This window comes from Lactuca sativa, chromosome 3 (genome assembly GCF_002870075.4).
Source record: "Lactuca sativa cultivar Salinas chromosome 3, Lsat_Salinas_v11, whole genome shotgun sequence".
In the NCBI taxonomy this organism is placed as follows: Eukaryota; Viridiplantae; Streptophyta; class Magnoliopsida; order Asterales; family Asteraceae; genus Lactuca; species Lactuca sativa.
This window is the reverse complement of record NC_056625.2, coordinates 48,040,754-48,060,533: the sequence shown is the minus strand read 5'-3', so window position 1 is coordinate 48,060,533 and position 19,780 is coordinate 48,040,754. Positions and strand designations below refer to the sequence as shown.

At 35.7% G+C, this 19,780-nt stretch overlaps 2 protein-coding genes and 5 non-coding genes across 7 annotated transcripts; 2 read left to right on the top strand and 5 right to left on the bottom strand.

The window, feature by feature from the left end:
• Positions 1-5,803: 5,803 nt before the first annotated feature.
• LOC111884383 (uncharacterized) lies at positions 5,804-7,994 on the top strand. The gene is made up of 3 exons (XM_023880698.3): positions 5,804-6,465; positions 6,833-6,963; positions 7,065-7,994. The coding sequence occupies exons 1-3, from the start codon at positions 6,331-6,333 to the stop codon at positions 7,753-7,755; spliced, it is 957 nt and encodes a 318-aa protein (XP_023736466.1). The 5' UTR covers positions 5,804-6,330; the 3' UTR covers positions 7,756-7,994.
• Positions 7,995-8,409: 415 nt separating this feature from the next.
• On the bottom strand, positions 8,410-8,482 carry TRNAA-AGC (transfer RNA alanine (anticodon AGC)). The gene has a single exon. It is a non-coding gene; the product is annotated as a tRNA-Ala (tRNA).
• A 77-nt stretch (positions 8,483-8,559) lies between these two features.
• Positions 8,560-8,632, bottom strand: TRNAA-AGC (transfer RNA alanine (anticodon AGC)). The gene has a single exon. It is a non-coding gene; the product is annotated as a tRNA-Ala (tRNA).
• A 90-nt stretch (positions 8,633-8,722) lies between these two features.
• TRNAA-AGC (transfer RNA alanine (anticodon AGC)) lies at positions 8,723-8,795 on the bottom strand. Its single transcript has one exon. It is a non-coding gene; the product is annotated as a tRNA-Ala (tRNA).
• Positions 8,796-8,870: 75 nt separating this feature from the next.
• On the bottom strand, positions 8,871-8,943 carry TRNAA-AGC (transfer RNA alanine (anticodon AGC)). The gene has a single exon. It is a non-coding gene; the product is annotated as a tRNA-Ala (tRNA).
• A 90-nt stretch (positions 8,944-9,033) lies between these two features.
• Positions 9,034-9,106, bottom strand: TRNAA-AGC (transfer RNA alanine (anticodon AGC)). Its single transcript has one exon. It is a non-coding gene; the product is annotated as a tRNA-Ala (tRNA).
• An 87-nt stretch (positions 9,107-9,193) lies between these two features.
• LOC111884369 (photosystem II stability/assembly factor HCF136, chloroplastic) lies at positions 9,194-12,581 on the top strand. Its single transcript, XM_023880677.3, has 9 exons — positions 9,194-9,636; positions 10,200-10,435; positions 10,539-10,669; positions 10,778-10,910; positions 10,995-11,117; positions 11,296-11,370; positions 11,474-11,589; positions 11,700-11,773; positions 12,391-12,581. Exons 1-8 carry the CDS (start codon positions 9,270-9,272, stop codon positions 11,764-11,766), a joined length of 1,248 nt encoding a protein of 415 aa, XP_023736445.1. The 5' UTR covers positions 9,194-9,269; the 3' UTR covers positions 11,767-11,773; positions 12,391-12,581.
• Positions 12,582-19,780: the final 7,199 nt, after the last annotated feature.

Below are 19,780 nucleotides of genomic sequence, written 5' to 3'. Positions count from 1 at the left end.
ACAGATTGTGATCTGTGATGATTTGCAGAGTTGAGGATTGACTCAGTAAGTCAAAGGAGGACTAAGAGAGTGAAGAAAACGTGTGGACTCGCGAGTCACAGTTGTGCACTCGGCGAGTTTGGTCAAGGTTGACCGTTGACTTCTTTGACTTTTAGGGTTAGTCAATGTTTGGACCTTAGAGTCATCGGAACGGTAGGATAGTCTTTTACCCTTCCTAGAGGATGTATATATAGAGAGAGAAAGATTAGCCTAGCCCTGATGGTTGTATTAATTAGAGTATTTATTTCATGTGATTAGGCAGGGGCTAGACTAGAGTTTACCGAGTCAGAGATTTACTGAGATATCCGAGGTGAGTCTTCTCACTATACTTTACCTTGAGCAGGTAATCAGAGTTATGTGATAAATTGTTTGTATGCTATATATGTGTTATGTGTTGCACTGCATTATTCTATGTGATTTATGCTGTGCATGTTTACAGAGTTAGAACCTGAAGGTTCACAGAGATAGAACCTGAGGGTTCACAAAGTTGGGGTGCATGGACCCATAGAGTTATAGCCTCGAGTGGATAATATGTGTTATATATGGTATTTTGGGGAACTCACTAAGCTTGTGCTTATAGTGTTTCGTGTTATGTGTTTCAGGTACTAGTGAGGATCGCGGAAAGGCGCCGACTTGATCAGTACACACACGGGATTTTTATGTTATGAGATCTTGGGATTGATATATGTTATGAATTGAGTTTTAAACAATGATGTTTTTATAAATAATGAATGAATTATTGTAACACCGTAAATTTTCAAAATAATTTTTCGTTTCAAAATCACATAATGTATCACATCACAATTTCAAATCCATAATCAATATTGTTTTCAAAACAAATCCCAAGATCTCTACACAAAATAAATTCCATCGGTGAGGGTGTACGTGTCAAGCCGTCGCCTTCCCACGGTCCTCGCTGGTACCTGAGACATCAAACACAACAACTGTAAGCATAATTGCTTAGTGAGTTCCCAAAATACCACATACCACAAATACGCCACTCAAGGCTAAAACCGACCCTCTGGTCTAGATGTCTCGGCGGGACCCTCCAATCCCGCAGCTCGTCGGACCCTCCGGTCCAGTCACAGCTCATTGGGCCTTCTGGCCCAGTCAGAATCGTTGGGCCCTCCGGCCCGGTCTATTTAACCATACAACATACAAATAACACATAGCACGAAATCTCTAAGACAACACATAATCTCATACATAACACATAAGACCCTCTGGTCAACTCGAAATACCACTCAAGGTAATGTATAGTGAGAAGACTCACCTCGCGTGTCTCGGTAACTCATAAATCTCGTAATCACTAGTGCTCGATCTCCCGAGCTATCGTCCTCCTACAACACAAGCGTATTTCTACTTAATACTACTCGACTCTGGCTGACTAATACCACGAAGTCAAACCAGTCAACGGTCAACGGTCAACCCGACTCGCCGAGTCTGGCGTGGACTCGCCGAGTTCCTACGGGAACCCGATCCCTCTGAATCTCTTCCGACTCACCGAGTCACTCACCCGAATCGGTTACTCAACCCCTGGTTCATAATCGTTGAACAACCCGCACCAACTCGCCGAGTCTGGGGAATGGACTCGGCGAGTGCATTCCATGCACAACCCCAAACGACCTTCTGAGGTCAGATCCGCTTCACTAACTCATAGATCCATACTCCTTAAGCTTATTGACCACGTAAAGTCCAAGTCTTGATGCTCATCAAGCATTGAATAGCTCATGAATGGTGTTTTAGCCTCAAATACATTGATCCCAAGCCAAAAACTCCATGGATGCATATAAAGCTTTGGTAAAGAGGTGCTCTGGACCTGTATGGGTCCAGATCCAGGACCTTAACTCGCTAAGGGACCATGAGGACACTAGATCTAGACACAAATGGGTTCAAAAGCCCTAAATCTACATGAACATCACAATAACAGAGAATGATTCGAGATTGTACTTCAGTTGTGATGTTCTGGACCTCAAATCTTCAAGAATCCACCCCTCTCTTGCTTCCTCTTGGCTAGATCTCCTCTTTCCTTGCTAGACAACAACTCCAAGATCAATAATGGCTCCTTCCCTCACTTGAATCACTCAATCGCTCTAGGGTTTCACTCTGGGGACTGATGAGTGCGAATGACGGCCATAAGGCCCTTTAAATATGCCTCAAACCCAAGACATTAGGGTTTCATTAAATAGCATGGACTCGCCGAGTTTGGACGCGAACCCGCCTCTAAATCCGTGATCATACTTGGCGAGTCTAGGCTCCAACTCGCCGAGTCTCCTCACAAACCACCAAAATAAATAAATGAATAATACTTGGGAATCCGGACTGTTACAATTCTCCCCCACTAGAACTAGACTTCGCCCTCGAAGTCTCGCTCTGCAAATAACTCCGGATGCTGCTCACGCATCTCACGCTCCGGCTCCCAAGTCATCTCGGACCCCGAGTTTTCCCCCTTTTCGTGTTGCGGGTTGGAGTAGTGAGTCATGGGGTGTGACTCAGTGGGTCGGAAGCCAGACTCACTCATGAAGTAACTCGGCGAGTCAATGCCATGACTCGGCGAGTTCAAGGCAATCTTCTTGCCTCAAGAACAGACTCGGCGAGTTGTTCATACAGCTCGGCGAGTCTCAGCATAGAGTGTTCTTCGGATGAAGATGAACTCGACGAGTTGTTCATACAACTCGGCGAGTAGGATGAAGGACTATTGGCCTTTGGTTTAGAAGGAAAACTCGTCGAGTCAATGCTTAACTCGACGAGTAGAGACGAGTTTATGGTCAGACAAAGGGATAGGGACTCGGCGAGTTGGCAAGCCAACTCGGCGAGTCGGGTCAACTGGCAGTTGACTTTGACTTTGACTCTTGGTTTCGTTAGGGGTAAATGGTCATTTTACCCTGAGGTCGGTTAACAGTATTTGACTAAGGGTTTTGTAGGAATTATAGCCGGAGGATTTCCGGAGCAGCAGCAGCAGAAGACAGTCAGTTCCCACACCGATCAACAACTACTTTGAGGTGAGTTACCTTCCAGTAGCGGTGGGTCTACGGCCACAATGCCGACCCACCAGTAGGATTATATGATAGATGTTTGTCTCTATGATATTCATCTAGGGTTGCTACTACCTGTGATATGTTATTGTGCTAGTATGATATTATGCTATGTGCTAGTGACAGTAGGGGGAGATAGTCCCCCAGAATACCGGTCAATAGGGCCGAAGGGGCGGTCATGCCCAACCATGCTAGATAGATTATGAGATATATGTGTTATGTGGTAGTAGTAGGGGGTGAAATAGTCCCCAATGTCCGGTCGAGAGGACCGAAGGGGAGACCAGCACCCAGATATGCTAGTCAGTATCCGGTCGAGAGGACCGAAGGGGAGGCAAGCTCCCAGATATACTGGTCAGTATCCGGTCGAGAGGACCAAAGGGGAGGCCAGCTCCCAGATATACTAGACCGTATCTGGTCGAGAGGACCGAAGGGGTAGGTCGGGCACCCAGATATGCCTGACAATAATTGTATGTTATGTGATTGTATGGTATGTGGTATGTTGGGGGAACTCACTAAGCTTCGTGCTTACAATTTTCAGTTTTGGTTTCAGGTACCTCTTCTTCGAAGGGGAAAGAGCTGGCGCGGTAGCGGCCCATCACACACATGCCTCATATTCCGTACTATGAGATCTTCCTGGGGATTTGTACTCTGACATTATTATGTTTTATGAAAATGTTTTTCCAGACATGTGATATCTTTATGAAATGTTATGATCGGTGAACGTTTTATTTCGAATTTTTGCTAAATATATGTTTTAAAAATGAAATTTTTGGCTCGTATTTTGGGATGTTACACGTTGATCACAATATGAAATGTCATGTATGCCTTTTTAACCAAAAAGGTTTTTGGTTTTTAAACATTTGTATATAACATGTATAAAAAATGGAGGAATGCAAAACACTCTTTTTCTTTATATTGAAAGGCATTGATCACAAAAGGGGCAATAAAATGTCTTTCTTGCTTATTTTATTAAGAAGTCCATGTTTTAGAAGCATGTCATCTTGTAATCATTAAGCATGAGTCTTAAAATTTTAAGACACAAAGGTTAATAACTAGTTATAAAGATACTTAAAGGCTTTAATGCATAACTCTTGTAACTTGTTGGTAGATACCTATAGAAGAACTCTTGTTTGTGTCTTGCCATCTCCATGAACTTCCAACCTCCCAAGAAGAATCAAAGTCTACAAATGTTGTTATTTCTTTAACTTCATATGGTTGTGATTTAATCTTTCATGTTCATGCAAAATGATCCTTGATAGGTATAAAATAGTTTTACGTTAATCAAGTTTAAAATGCTTCCGTTGTTATATTTATTGTTTTTTAAACTGAAATTTGAATATATTCTAATATATCTAACATTAGTGCGACACGGTCCCTAATGTCTTTATATATGTTGGATTCTCTCATCTCTCCATAATGACTCTTTTGAAAAGTTAATATGAGGTTCCAATATGTCTCACACATGGATTGAAGGTTTTCATCATTAAACAACAAACTAGATGTAAGTGATGAATGCTGGTTAGATGATTGACGAAAGTCGACACTCGATACCATAACAGGGCGACACTAACATGATGACAATGGGCGTACGATGGATGTCGATAACTCATTGATGAGTGAGGCCTCATGCTCTTTTTTTTTCTTTCGTTTTTAGTTTTGATTGTTTCCTTTACATGGTTGAGAGCATTTACTTTTGTTTAATAAGATACTACTATGTGCCCATATCTATGCACTCCCCTGAAATACACGTCTCTAATGACAAAATACATGCCTATGTTATACATGCAAGTTCATGTAAAAGGCCCTTATTATGAAATACACAAAATATTTCTCACTTGAAGATGAAAGGAATGACAAACACCATATTTCCATTTTATGTTTAAACTTTACAAAGTCCACTTTCGTTGTACTTATATATGAGTTACTTGTAAAACAAGGAATGAGCTATAAGAAGAGATGGTTTGAATGATTTTTGTATTAAACAAGAGAAATCATATATCATTTTATTTTTTCATATTATTTTCCTACACACTTAAAATTATGATACTTGTCATATTTAAAATTAATAAATTTTTATTATATTTTGTCATTATCTAAAAATGATAGGACGATGACAAAAAAAAAAGGATATTTAATATCTCATTAAACAAATGTACATGAACCCTATTTAATACTTATATTATAATTGGTACTATAATCAAGATTAGGATCAAAGTAATTGATACACAACACACCTAATCAAAGAGATAAATTCTTAATATAGACTAATGTTAATGGACTTTGTGAGATGGAATAGATTTATTCTTTAACATTAACAACCATTGCAATGAATATAACAATCAAAGTCAACGTGTGTTTTCTTATCTGTATTATAACTTAAAATTCCCAATTAACCGTTGACTAGGTATAAAACCATTATATGGATATCGAGATTAGCTGATTTTGCTCTCTCTCATTGTGCAATTTTAAGCAAATGCAACATTATAAGGTATAAACTAATACACTTGAATCACTTTCCGCGATTATTATACGACTAAATTACCTATTATTTAGTACAAAGATTGAATGTTAAAAAGTTAAAACTCTAGATTCTTACTTTTACGTTTTACCTTTCATGGACTTGTTAAAGTTTTTTTCTTTTCTCGTTCTCGCCGGGCACTGATATCGTATCGTATCTTATCGTCGACGTCGGCTCCGTAATAAATGGGCATCAATTCATTCAAGATTTACTATTCACAGATCCAAACTGGTAACGTTTTATCGGAGATTGTATATTCTGCTTTTCCTCAAGTACCTTTCGCTTCCTTTTACACCATCTATCTCCATATAATTTCCCTTCTTCAAACCCAAAGCAGCTACATACACTATCATCGTCATCATTCACAACCCCTTATTCCTTATTCTCCTCTCTTTCTCTTTTTTGCTGGCATTTTGCTATCAGCAAACCCGGGGATCGACGATTGATCAATCAGATCGAGTATAGATTCTGATTCTTTTTGCTCTGTGATTGACCAGTTCATCAATCGTTTCGAGTTTGTTTTTGATTCATCACGATTGGTTAATAGTTGTGATTGATCAAATAATGTGGGGGGGTTTCTGATTTAGGGTTTTGGTAGAGTTTTTCGCGGTGTTGATTGGGGGATGTGCAGATTAAGAGGCGAAAAATGGTGATTGTTGTGATAATTGTTAAGTAGATCGGGGTTTAGTAGTGGAATCGACGCCACATTCGTCATCCGATACTTCCCCTCTCTTAAAAATGCAACATTCTTCATCTGGTGGCGATGACGGTAACGGTGGGTCGGGTGTCGGTAACGGCGCTTTTGGTTGTATTCAACACACTGTCTCTAAATACGATACACTTGCTGGCGTCGCAATCAAATATGGCGTTGAGGTAGTTTCTTAATTCATTGTAGGAATTGCAGAAAGTAATGTCTTCCATTTCCATTTCGTTTTACTGCTTCATTCTTGTTTGATTGTTTGTTCAATGAATTTGTATAACTTGATGATTTTGATAAGAATATGATTCCCCCACATTCATACTACCCCCTCATGTCTGAAAATAGCCGCATTTTGTTTCTGTTTTTGATGTCAAACTTGTAATACGAAGATTCATATGCTTGTTATCATCAAAAGTTGTTATATTGTCTTCTTTAGTTGTATCTTTATGTTAATTGTTGCATTCAGATCTCCATCACAACTTTCATTGGTTTTATATGTAATGTAGTATTGTAAATTTGTAATGCCACTTTCTTTCTTAGGTGGCTGACATCAAGAAGATGAATGGCCTAACAACCGATTTACAAATGTTTTCCCGCAAGTCGCTTAAGATACCGTTACCAGGGAGGCATCCACCATCTCCCATAATCTCAAACGGACACGACACTCAAGGGTATATTTGTACTTTCACTTCCTATCGAATATTTATGAAGAACCATAAATGTGTTGTATAGAGAATTAAAGATTGCTTATTTTGGTGAGATATTCTTGCAGACAAAGTAGCTCAGAGATGACGCCACCCAATCGTAGATATTCCGATTCAATTAATTCACTCAAATCACTCAAATTATCATCTTCATCTTCACCCCCGCGAAATATGTCATCATCCATCGATTCTTTACGTGACTATTACAGACTTACACCAAACAATCACAACAGCGTGAAAGAAGGTTTTGAAATGACTCAAACGCCCCTTGGTCTTCACAGAAAGTCAAAAAGCGAAAATAACGGGTTTTCCAAGATATCTAAAACGGATGTGAAAGAAGCTGGTTCTGATAAAAGCATTGAGAAGTTGGTGAGAAGAAGAAAGTCAGAGGTTGACCTTAACAACCACACCCCGGACATGATGATGACATCATCAGCAGCCTATGTGAAAGGGTTGGGACTGCGGCCAAAAATATCAGAAGGTGCTTCTGATGTAAACATGGTGCCTGTGGTTCAGGCGTTTAGTGGGGTGAGGAAGTCTTCAAGTGCACCAACTTTTCAACTTTCAGAAGCTGCTAATAACAGCAACAGTATCAGTAACAGTAATAGTAATAGTAACAGTAGCCCATCTTCATCGTCTTTTTGGCCAATGTCTATGTTGAACTTCACGATGGATCTTCAAGCAGCCATAACAAGTCCGCTGTTTGATGGATTGCCAAAGCCTACCAGTGGTCGGAAGAAGAAGCCGGCTCGTGATTAGTATTTTTGGATCTATTTAAATGAAATCCGATCGAATCTTCCATTATGAGAAAATAGGAAGAATCGGTGATAGGGAAATAAGAGGATTTATATTTTATATACCATGATTGTAATTTTTGGGCAGGGATAATATACACATTTAGATAGCACAAGTAGGAAAGGAGGCAAATGAGCATCAGGGGCTTTCTATATTGTATATTTGAATTTGAGGTTTAGAAGCAAGAAATTGTTTGATATGTCTGTTTTGACCCAATATATTTATGTATTTTTTTTTCATGGTAAAATCATGTTGAGTTGTTGACATGGGATTTATTTTTGTTTATTTAATCAAACATGTATGATATTAGACTATTAGTACGTATATGTATCATATATATTCGAAAAAGAATCATCGAAACGATCTCATTTTGGCTAAAAAAATGTCTTGCCTGTTTATGAATACGCAACACTTACTTATCATAGCTTGAGAAACCAAGTACAAAAAACACTTTGTTCTATGTTTGTCACATCTAAACTTTTCTTTTATTTATAAAAAAGCCAAAATATTTATTGCATTGATGATGATATAAGTTACAAAAAAAATGTTCAGGTTGGATTTAAACGAAAAGTAACAGATCAAATTTGGCATCTAAAAAGTAAGTTTGAAAATAATATATGGAGATGCGGGGTATCGATCCCCGTACCTCTCGCATGCTAAGCGAGCGCTCTACCATCTGAGCTACATCCCCATTTTGAGTGTTCCGTCCTGACTATTTTTAAAACAACAATTGGATCAAATAGGTAACCATTTAATAATATATAAAAATGGAGATGCGGGGTATCGATCCCCGTACCTCTCGCATGCTAAGCGAGCGCTCTACCATCTGAGCTACATCCCCATTTGCACTGATTTCCTGTGGATGTCTAACTAGATATGTAAACAGTTGATAATACATGTACGAAAAAGATATATTTTTGTATGCTTCTTATGGAGATGCGGGGTATCGATCCCCGTACCTCTCGCATGCTAAGCGAGCGCTCTACCATCTGAGCTACATCCCCATTTTGAGTGTTCCGTCCTGACTATTTTTAAAACAACAATTGGATCAAATAGGTAACCATTTAATAATATTATAATGGAGATGCGGGGTATCGATCCCCGTACCTCTCGCATGCTAAGCGAGCGCTCTACCATCTGAGCTACATCCCCATTTGCACTGATTTCCTGTGGATGTCTAACTAGATATGTAAACAGTTGATAATACATGTACGAAAAAGATATATTTTTGTATGCTTCTTATGGAGATGCGGGGTATCGATCCCCGTACCTCTCGCATGCTAAGCGAGCGCTCTACCATCTGAGCTACATCCCCGTTGTTGGTACTGTTCTTCAGAAGAATTTCTAAACAATAGATTAGGTATTAAGTAATTCTATCCACTAATAAACGCTCCCGCGAAGGTGGTTTTCAGATTTTGGATAAGAGGCCGGGGAGCGAGAGGAAGAGAGAGGGAGTGAAAAGTTGAAGCCGGACAAAAATGGTGGCTGCGAAGCTGGTACCTGATTGTTCAAATGCAATTACAGCGATAAAGCCTTCGTCTCTACTCAATTCTTTGTTCAATCATCGCCATCCTACTCCTATTGGTGCCTTTTGCCATTCTCGAAACTTTCAACAACCTCCTCGGAGTTTAACTACCATCAGAGCTTCTGCGCTGAACCGTCGGGACTTCATTGCCGACACTGCCACTGCCGCTGCTGCGCTTTCGCTTGCGCCATTGATTGGGCTGGATACCACCTCCGTTGCCAAAGCTGATGACCTTTCTGAATGGGAGAGAGTTTACCTTCCGATTGATCCTGGCGTTGTCCTTCTGGACATCGCTTTTGTCCCTGAAGACCCTTCTCATGGTCTCCTCCCTCCCCTCTCTCTCTCTCTCTCTCTCTCTCTCTCTCTCACGCACACACACACACACATACTTTTAGCTAGTTTCCATCTTCACAGTTCACATTGTGATTTAATGTCGAATTTTATGGTAATTGAGTTCATAATATCAATTGCTAGATGGAGAAATGGAGAAGACGAATGGGGCTCTAGTTGCTTAAGCATTGTTCAATGATATCTTAATTCAAATTTATTAGACGTGGCAGACATTTAGTCATTCCAAACTGATAACATAAGAGATTTCACAAAAGAAAAATGTATATGTTTGGATTTTCATATTCATAATTTGATATTTCTTGGAGGAAGATGAATAGTAATAGTATTTCATTCTTCCTTTAAGTTCGAATCTTACCACATGTTTGGTCACTTCTGTAATTATACAAACAGTTCAACTTAGATGAAATCACCGAACATAGATCATCAGCAGTTTGCTCTATCAAATTATTCTTCCCTAGTCGCTCTTGTCCCTTGTGTGAATTTTTTGACATAATTTTGATGATCATTTGATTTGAATGGTGTTTTTTGGTAGGTTTTCTGTTGGGGACAAGACAAACTCTTTTAGAGACTAAAGATGGTGGAAGCACATGGGTGTCTCGCTCAATATCTTCAGCAGAAGATGAAGATTTTAATTACAGGTTTAATTCCATAAGTTTCAAGGGAAAAGAAGGGTGGATTGTTGGAAAGCCTGCAATTCTTTTACATACATCAGACTCTGGAGATAGTTGGGAACGCATACCATTAAGTGCTGAACTCCCAGGGGACATAGTAATCCCTAAACCTAATCCACTTTATAATCATATCCTTAATACTTTTTTCATGATACTCGGTTAAAAAGAAGCTAAAACTCTACATTTTTATAAAATTGCAGGTATATATAAAGGCAACTGAAGAAAACAGTGCAGAAATGGTAACCGATGAAGGTGCAATATATGTTACATCAAACAGAGGTTACAACTGGAAAGCAGCAGTGCAAGAAACTGTTTCGGCTACTCTTAACAGGTGATCTATTCAATATCCCTTTTCTATTAACATGATTATCATGTTGATTTAACCATGATTTGTAACTTTATGCAAACTAACAGTTAAAATGGTGTAATTCAATTGCAGAACAGTTTCTAGTGGTATTAGTGGGGCTAGTTACTATACAGGCACCTTCAACACAGTGAATCGTTCCCCTGAAGGAAACTATGTTGCTGTTTCTAGTCGTGGTAACTTTTACCTCACTTGGGAACCAGGACAGGTTAAACTCTTTTTTGATGATATATTTTTAGTAACTATTTAGCTTTTTGACGATAATAACCTTGGAGAATTGTAAAAATTGTAGCCATACTGGCAACCCCATAATAGGGCAGTTGCAAGAAGAATTCAAAACATGGGTTGGAGAGCAGATGGTGGTCTTTGGCTTCTTGTACGTGGTGGTGGTCTTTATCTCAGCAAAGGCACAGGGGTAAGAAAAGCTTTTTCTTCATTCCATTGACATTTAGCTTGGTGCTAAATGCAAGAAATATAATGTTGTATTAAGAAGAAATGAAAGTATGATGCAAATGAATGAAATCACATTGCTATTTCTTTCATTTAACCATTTTGGTCTAACGACCTGAAGTTTTATACTGTTATCCCCCCAGATAACAGAAGAGTTTGAAGAAATTCCTGTACAGAGTCGTGGATTTGGTATTCTTGATGTTGGTTACAAATCAAAGGTAAATATTATTAACCTTGTTGCTTGATTTGGTATCATTCGATTTTATTTAAGTAAGTCATAATTGTATCAAATATTTCTGAAAGCCGGATGATAATGTACAGGAAGAAGCTTGGGCTGCTGGAGGAAGTGGAGTTCTTTTGAAAACCACCAACAGTGGAAAGTCATGGAGTCGTGATAAAGCAGCTGATAATATTGCTGCTAATCTTTACTCAGTAAAGTGAGTTTTTTTCTATAATATAACACCCTTCACATGACCATTCTTGATGTTTTTTAAAATATACATTTTGTTATGCCTTAACATCCTCTTCTCTTGTGTATCTGGTGTAGGTTTATCAATGATAGACAAGGATTCGTGCTAGGAAATGATGGAGTCTTGCTAAAGTATCTTGGTTGAATTCATGGTATGTAATTTGTTTGGTTGTTACATCTTGGGAAACATACACATACACATACACATACACAAATACACTTCACTTTCTTCATATAATCGATTTAGCCACTTTACTATATTTTATAGTGTTTAAACCATTATACTTCGTTTTATTGTTTAAAAAAACCATTTTTCCTGGTTTTGATATGTGGCCCAATTTGGCAGTGGTCCATTGGGAAATTGGGTGGTTATTTTGTAGAAAATGGAAATATTTTGGTTATTTTGTGAAAAGCCTTATATAAATATGGCTATATTGGTCTGATTCTCTAATATAAATCCTAAAGAGGTTATCTAGTTAGAAGATGATTTCTGAAAAAGATTAAACTTTAAAATAAAACTCTGAAAATAATATAGCCCTAATTACTTAAAAAGGAAGTAGCTTGAGTTAAACTCCAAAATTGGTCTTAGCATTTGAACCCCTTGGATATTGTTGTTTTCCCTTGTCTTTAAGTTGTTCCACTTTGCATTATTTAATATAATAACAAGTCTGTAAAATATAGTTAAGCAGCTAAATCGATAAAATGATGAAAGTACACTGTTAGCAGAGAATCTGACTTTGTGCATGAAAACTTTGTGAACTTGATGCAGGTTTTGACAAAACTTGTAATTTTGTAATGCGAAAAAAGTACCATATACATAATCGGGATAGCACGGATAAAATAAATTCTTTTATATTGAATTTATGATGTATTTACTGAGCCACCCGACTTTGTTGCAATTGTTTGTAAATGAATTCAACAATGACACAACAATTTAAATATTCTTTTATGGTGTCTTAATTCTTCTTTTGGTGTTGTTGGATCAAAAGCGATTTACCTTTGGGTTTTCATATACTTTTTGGAAACCTTGTCTTGTGGTTTTCATCTTAATGAGAGTTCACCTAACTACTGGCAAATTTGTGTTGGCTTTAAAAAATATAGTTTTTGTTTCGATGTTTAGTTCAATAATTGTTTTTACTAATAGTTAAATACTTGTAATAATCTCTAGCAAGATAAAATGATAAATTTGATGTAAGTTAGAGATGACAGTCAGTTTTTTGTTAGGGCGTGTTTCGTAGGATGAAATGGAATCATAACATAATTGTATCATATATGTAATGTCATGGATCAATTATATTCATTTGACACGGTTAGTTGGTTCGAAAGAACGGAATTAAACATGTATGTTGGTATGTATAAATAGTAAACTGAATATATGTAAATTGATTAATAAACAAAAAATATATATATTATTTTATATACCAAACTTTAAATAAAAAGGTATATGGTTAAACAAATTAAATATAAACACATTTCATTTCATTTAAAATATATGTTCAATTTATTTTAAGTAGTTAAAAAAGAATTATATAAACCATTAAAAAATTAATTATCATGAAACCTAAAATGGAAAGTATTTTATAATTGTAATGTATCATTCCGTAAGGAATGAAAAAAAACACTCCATCATATATAATGTAAATTAGTCCCGAAGAAAAATCACATTGCATAAGGAACATTTCATTCCATTTTTTATGGCAAACAAACAAGAATTTTACCTTACACGGTAAGGTTTCATTCCATTATTTTTCGATTACAACATACCAAACACTACCTTATGTTTTTATATGATTATTAACGAACAAATGTATGAGTTTTGATTGATATATATCCCATAAGAAATATTCGACTTTTAAAGGTTATACCTTTATTTAGCTTCTAAGCATCGTAGATGTTCGAATTTGGTCATTATATATATATATATATATATATATATATATATATATATATATATATATATATATATATATATATATATATATATATATATATATATATATATCTTTACTATCTTATAAAACACATCTTATTATTTCTAAAAATAAATTGAATAACATAATAATATTTTTTAAGACGTCCAAATCATTAAGTTAATTGTACAACTAATCACTAATAAAATAATATTAAAATTTCAACAAACTCCTATAAATCTTCTCTTCCAAGGTTTTGACCAGATCTTTTTTCATTCAAATAAATACTCAACACCCTATAATTTGGTCATTTCATGAATTTTCTTTATTTTTAATATGACATGTTTCCTAAAACCAACTAATGATTGAATTGAAAATAATCATTCTCCATCGAAAAGAAATTAATTGTCGAAACAAACTATTTGTCGCCCGCCGCTTTGTGCGGGTAAATGGCTAGCATATATATATATATATATATATATATATATATATATATATATATATATATATATATATATATATATATGGAGAGAGAGAGAGAGAGAGAGTTAGATGTGGATTAATATCTATTGTGCGGACGTGTGGACAGTCCTATTCTGTGAGAATGACAAAGAAAATATGTTGTTTGGTAATATGAATACGTTCAATCTTACATAACTATTGTCATTGTCACGCATTCTCACTAATTAAATCATCTATAAGGTTATTATAGAATTTTTTTTTTTATTATTCTCATTTTGTTAAAATGTTTATTGAGTCGTATTCTGTAAGAATGAAAATGAGTAAAAAACGATGTGTGAGAACAAAAAAGAATAAGAATTAATGAGAATGCATGAAAATGATGATAATTGTATAAGGTTGAACGTATTCACATTAGCAAACAACCTATTCTCGTAGGAATTCTAATAAAATAGTATTATCCACACGTCCGTACAAGAGTTGTCCATCCACATTATAACCTAGCCATATATATATATATATATATATATATATATATATATATATATATATATATATATATATATATATATATATATATATATATATATATATATATATATATATATATATATATATATATATATATATATATATATATGAATTCATTTTGCGCTTCAAAATTATGAAAATATTAGCTAGATTGGTTATGATGGCGAATGTGTATTAACTAGTGGGGATTCATTCGTGTGTCGTTACGGTTTATTAATCCAATATATGCAAGTTTACTATTCAATAGAGATTATTTTTGTCATATTTATTTACTTTGAGGACCATCCTGCCTAATTGAAATTCTCTTACATCAGTATTATTATTGTTCTCTTACGTAGGAACCGTTACTGTAACTATGTCTTATATATAGACCTTGCATTGGTACTATTATTGTAACTTTCTCTTAAGTAGGGATCGTTACTGTAACTATGTCTTATATATAGACCTTTTTTGGAAAATAAATGGGTTACTATTAAATATCAATTTAGTGTAGAGATCATTTTGTCTACCTGGAAATTAAAAGGACCAAGAGTGTAACTAATTCATTTCCAAAAGGAAAGCATTAGATTTAACATTAAGTATACTAGCCTAAAACCGTAAAATGTTGTATAGAATGTTTGACATAGACATTATTGTATACACATTCACAAACATTCTAATTGCTTCAATTAACATGTAATATGTTTTATTTATTATTATTATCACCAAGTTGTAAGAATGTGTAAATATGGATACAAAGATATTGATTTTACAAATAGGTTTTTAAAAGTCGTGTTTCGAAAATTGTTGAAACAAACAATATGAATTTTACCTCAACAACCTTAGATAAATTCAAGCACAATAGTTGTTATATAATGCATAACATTTTGTAGCTCCACATAGATATGCTTGTAGCACCAATTGTATTATGTGCATTGGGCACCACATATCTTGGATGCAGATGGTGTAGCATATGTTCGGTGAACAACATATATAGTATGTTCAATGTACATGTAAATTTATAACAACCGATGATTTAATCAAATGAGAGAGTAAATGATATCAATATTGGTCTATAATAAGAAAAATAGCATGTTGAGTAGGATTTTTTGAACATAAATACATATATGATCTAATACCATTTGTTTTGACAAAAAATGAATTAAACTTTGCTCTAATACAATCAAACAATTTAAAAAACATCGTCTAAAAATAGAAACACAAGTTTTGTGTAGTATATTTCTTAAACTAAACTTAGAAATTATAATGGTGAAATTATCTCATAAAAATTGAAGAACACATTTCATGTTCCTAAGATAATGATCTAAACAACGATAAAAAAAATTTCCATAAGAAAATTGTTCATAAATTTAGTATAGTGTGTGAGTGTATCAAGGTTCGTTAAACATCCATTAATGATGATGTTATTTATAGGGATCGAAGATTGTGCACTCATAAAGGAATCTTTTTTGTTACACATTTTGTCGTAACCATATATTGTATGATACAATTGATGACATGTTATCCACGATCTAAATAACAATTAACAAGGATGCATCATGTCATAATCATATTTAGTCATACCGGACATTACAAACAACTTTTTATAAACATCTAATAATAGAACAACTACTTTGATCATATAAAGTCACTTTGACCATACAAGTTTCAAACGATAAATATCGACATCTTAAGAAGAGATTGAATCACCATGAAAGAGCTGATCAAATTTGATCATATAACATCAAATTTGATCAAGATATTCATCCAGACAGAATGCCATAGATAACCTATAAAATGGTTGTGCATGCTTTTCCTTTGAGCCATACAAGAGGTTTGACCATTTGTGAGTTAGGTTTGAGTTTTGAAGAAATTGGATATGATAATGGATAAAGTTGGATATTTTATCCATTAAGACCCTTAGAAGAATCATATAGTCCCGCCTTCGTAATCCGATAAGTACCTGAAAAATATTTAATAAACAACTGTAAACACAAAGCTTAGTGATTTCCCCAAAATATCACATACACCACAACATAATAATCAAATATGGGTTATCAGCAACCCTGTGACTATCAGCAGTCCTGAATATCACACATATCACAATAATATAAACAACTATGGGTTATCAGCAACATTGAGACTCTCAACAGTCCTGAATATCATACACAACAGAACAATATAAACAAATATGGGTTATCAGCAACCTAGGGACTATCAACAATTCCAGTAGGCTAACAACACACATTGTGGATTAACAACACACCTCACGAGTTATCGACAACCTTGGGGGCTATCACCAGCCCCATGAACTCACAACAGTCCAGGAGTTATCAACAACTCAGTTCACATATAACAACAATCAACAAATAAGACCCAGTTGGTCAGCATGTATACACTACCACACATGTAAACATAGTGAGAAGACTCACCTGGACGAAGATTTGAAATCCATTACATAAAGTCCCACAAAATCAACTACACGAACCTCCTAAACCAATCAAAAGCTAAATGATAATGTCATATTGATACATACTTTTGGGCAATATTCTAATACATTTTGATCAATATTTTGGTATTTGCAAAAATATATGGTACTTATAAGATTGAATTACATTTTGCAGCCAAAAGGAACAATCTTGAAGATAAAAAGCAATTGGAACTTTGGAGGGTTGGAGCTTAAAAGGAGAAAAATCTAGCTGAAAAGTCAATCTTACGACGTGAGGAATCACTTCTCACAACGTGAGCCTCGAGATTCTAGAAGATTGACATTCGGAGGTCAGAGTCCGTGTTCGAAACAGATAACAACCAAGCTCACGATGTGAGATGCCTTATCTCACGATGTGAGAGGTGTAATTACCAAAACTATATATAATCTTTGACACTTATGAATGGAGGAGTTTTGGGGAGAGACTTGGAAGGTTGAGAAAGAGATTTCTAGATGAAATTTAATCAGAGAAACCAAGTCTAAGTATTTTGTAACACCAAAAATTTCAAAACAATTTTTCATTTAAAAATAATCGTTTAATTCTTAAAAACACTTTGCTTAAAATCTCATTCATAATCGAATTACAAAACATAATTCCATTTTCACTTGCATAATAAACCAGGATCCTCAAAACATGACTCTTTCTCTGGTGTGTACAATCGAGCCGGTGCCGTCCCGTGATCCTAAGAGAAAGCTGAAACACATAACACAAAACACTGTAAGCACGAAGCTTAGTGAGTTCCCCAAAATACCACACATAACATATATTAGCCACTCGAGGCTATAACTCTGTGGGTCCGTGGACCCTACTCTATGAACCCTCTGGTTCTAACTCTGTGAACCTTCCGGTTCTAACTCTGTAAACATGCACAACATAAATCACATAGAAATAATGCAGTACAACATATAGCATACAAATACTTTGTCACATAACTCTGGTTACCTACTCAAGGTAAAGTATAGTGAGAAGACTCACCTCGCGTATCTCGATAACTCGCAAATCCCGAAAATCACTCGCGCTCGATCCTCTGAGCTATAATCCTCCTATAACATAATATATCTCTAATTAACACTTTCACAACTAAGGTTGACTACCCCTATCAAGTCAACACTGGTCAACTCTGGTCAACGGTCAACGGTCAATTTTGACCGGACTCGGAGAGTGCACTAGAGCGACTCGACGAGTCTATACGTGTTCAATGACTCCTTAGGATCCTTTCTTGACACGTCGAGTACTTCCCTGACTCGACGAGTTCCACCTGGCATGAATCGCAGGGCCACCACGACTCAACTCGCCGAGTCTCAAGAACAACTCGACGAGTTCCAGCTTGACTCAGTCCACGTGTCAACCCTCTCTGACTCTCCCCAAATCACCGAGTCAACCCTCAACTCGGTAAGACCACTCACTGAGTGGTTATGGACAATCTTCATGCTACTCACCGAGTCTGTTCTTCGGACTCGGCGAGTTTAAGCCATGCATGAACTCAAACTCACTCCTGAGGTCAGATCCGTTCCAGTAACTCATAGATCCAGTCCTTCCAAGCACATTTATCACGTAAAGTTACAATCTTGGTGCTCATGCAATGGTCCAAAGGCATTATTTGATGATATGGTCTCTAGAATGCTATTCTAGGCTCATGGCCTCCATTAACACTCATAAAGCTTGAGGGAAAAGAGTCTGTGGACCTCTTTGGGTCTAGATCTAAAGCATCAACACAAAAAGAGGCCAATTACTCCATGAATCATTCCACAAAGAAACCCTAACTCTAAGATTTACACCAAGGGCTGAGAAAGGAACGAATGGTTACCTCAAATGAAGTCTCTGGACTCAGGAATCACTAGATTAGCACCTTCTTTGGTCTCCTCTTGCCTTGATCCTCTTCTATATGCAAAATCACCCACAAATAATCAAGGATCTTCCTCTTTTCTCTCACAAAACGCTCAAGGACTCTTTTAGGGTTCTCTCTGGGGTTGGTGGCGGCAAATGACGACCATAAGCCCCTTTAAATAGGTCTCATACTGATGTGTGTAATTTCAACTAGTTTTATCCCTACTTTTTATTAGTAATTTGAGCACACAAAGGCAGTGAACCTGTCTTTAAGTGGTATAGATTGATAAGTAAGGTATCGAACTCAGGGAACGGACAATTAAACTAATAGCTAATTTTAACTAAAACAAATAATAAAAGTAAAGGGTTTTTCTCTAGTTTTGCAAGACTAGAAACTTAAACAAACTAAATTAACTAATTAACTAAAGCAACAACTATTCACCAAATTTGATAAAGATGTTTCTATTTAGGTTCAACCAATTCACTCCTATGGTTATTTAAGTTAAGGTGGATTAATTGCTATTGGTTACCAATGATAATAGTTAGGTTCATATTCATTACTCCTAACCCTTAGACAATTAACTAATTTAAGCATTGATCAAGTGTTTAAACTAATTAATTCCCTAGATTAATTATTTGGATTAAATAAGATTTGTAATGGTCAATTAAGTTATTAATTCAATTAACCTCTTGTTGATGGTTTCTCAAACAAGCTCACACATTAATCTTCCTATTTTCTTATTAATCTTAGTTTCATACTCATTACTTCCAAGCATACGTTTTAGCATTCACATAGACATATGAGGTTAACAATTAAGTGATGTTCATGCAACCTAATTTCCTTCCAATTAACAGAAAATAGTAGTGATTAATATATAAGGTTCTTTAACAAACTTAATTTAATAAATCACCAATAGACAATTAAACAAGAATCAATAATTAAACCATAGGAGTTCTTTAGTAT

What these genes read in the sequence shown, in the direction of transcription:
- LOC111884383 (XM_023880698.3), top strand. Translation starts at nt 6,331, where the DNA reads ATGCAACATTCTTCATCTGGTGGCGATGACGGTAACGGTGGGTCGGGT. An exon ending in CAATCAAATATGGCGTTGAG is followed by an intron (nt 6,466 to 6,832) that starts GTAGTTTCTTAA and finishes TTTCTTTCTTAG; the next exon opens with GTGGCTGACATCAAGAAGAT. An exon ending in AACGGACACGACACTCAAGG is followed by an intron (nt 6,964 to 7,064) that starts GTATATTTGTAC and finishes ATATTCTTGCAG; the next exon opens with ACAAAGTAGCTCAGAGATGA.
- LOC111884369 (XM_023880677.3), top strand. Translation starts at nt 9,270, where the DNA reads ATGGTGGCTGCGAAGCTGGTACCTGATTGTTCAAATGCAATTACAGCG. An exon ending in CCCTGAAGACCCTTCTCATG is followed by an intron (nt 9,637 to 10,199) that starts GTCTCCTCCCTC and finishes GTTTTTTGGTAG; the next exon opens with GTTTTCTGTTGGGGACAAGA. An exon ending in ATCTCAGCAAAGGCACAGGG is followed by an intron (nt 11,118 to 11,295) that starts GTAAGAAAAGCT and finishes TTATCCCCCCAG; the next exon opens with ATAACAGAAGAGTTTGAAGA.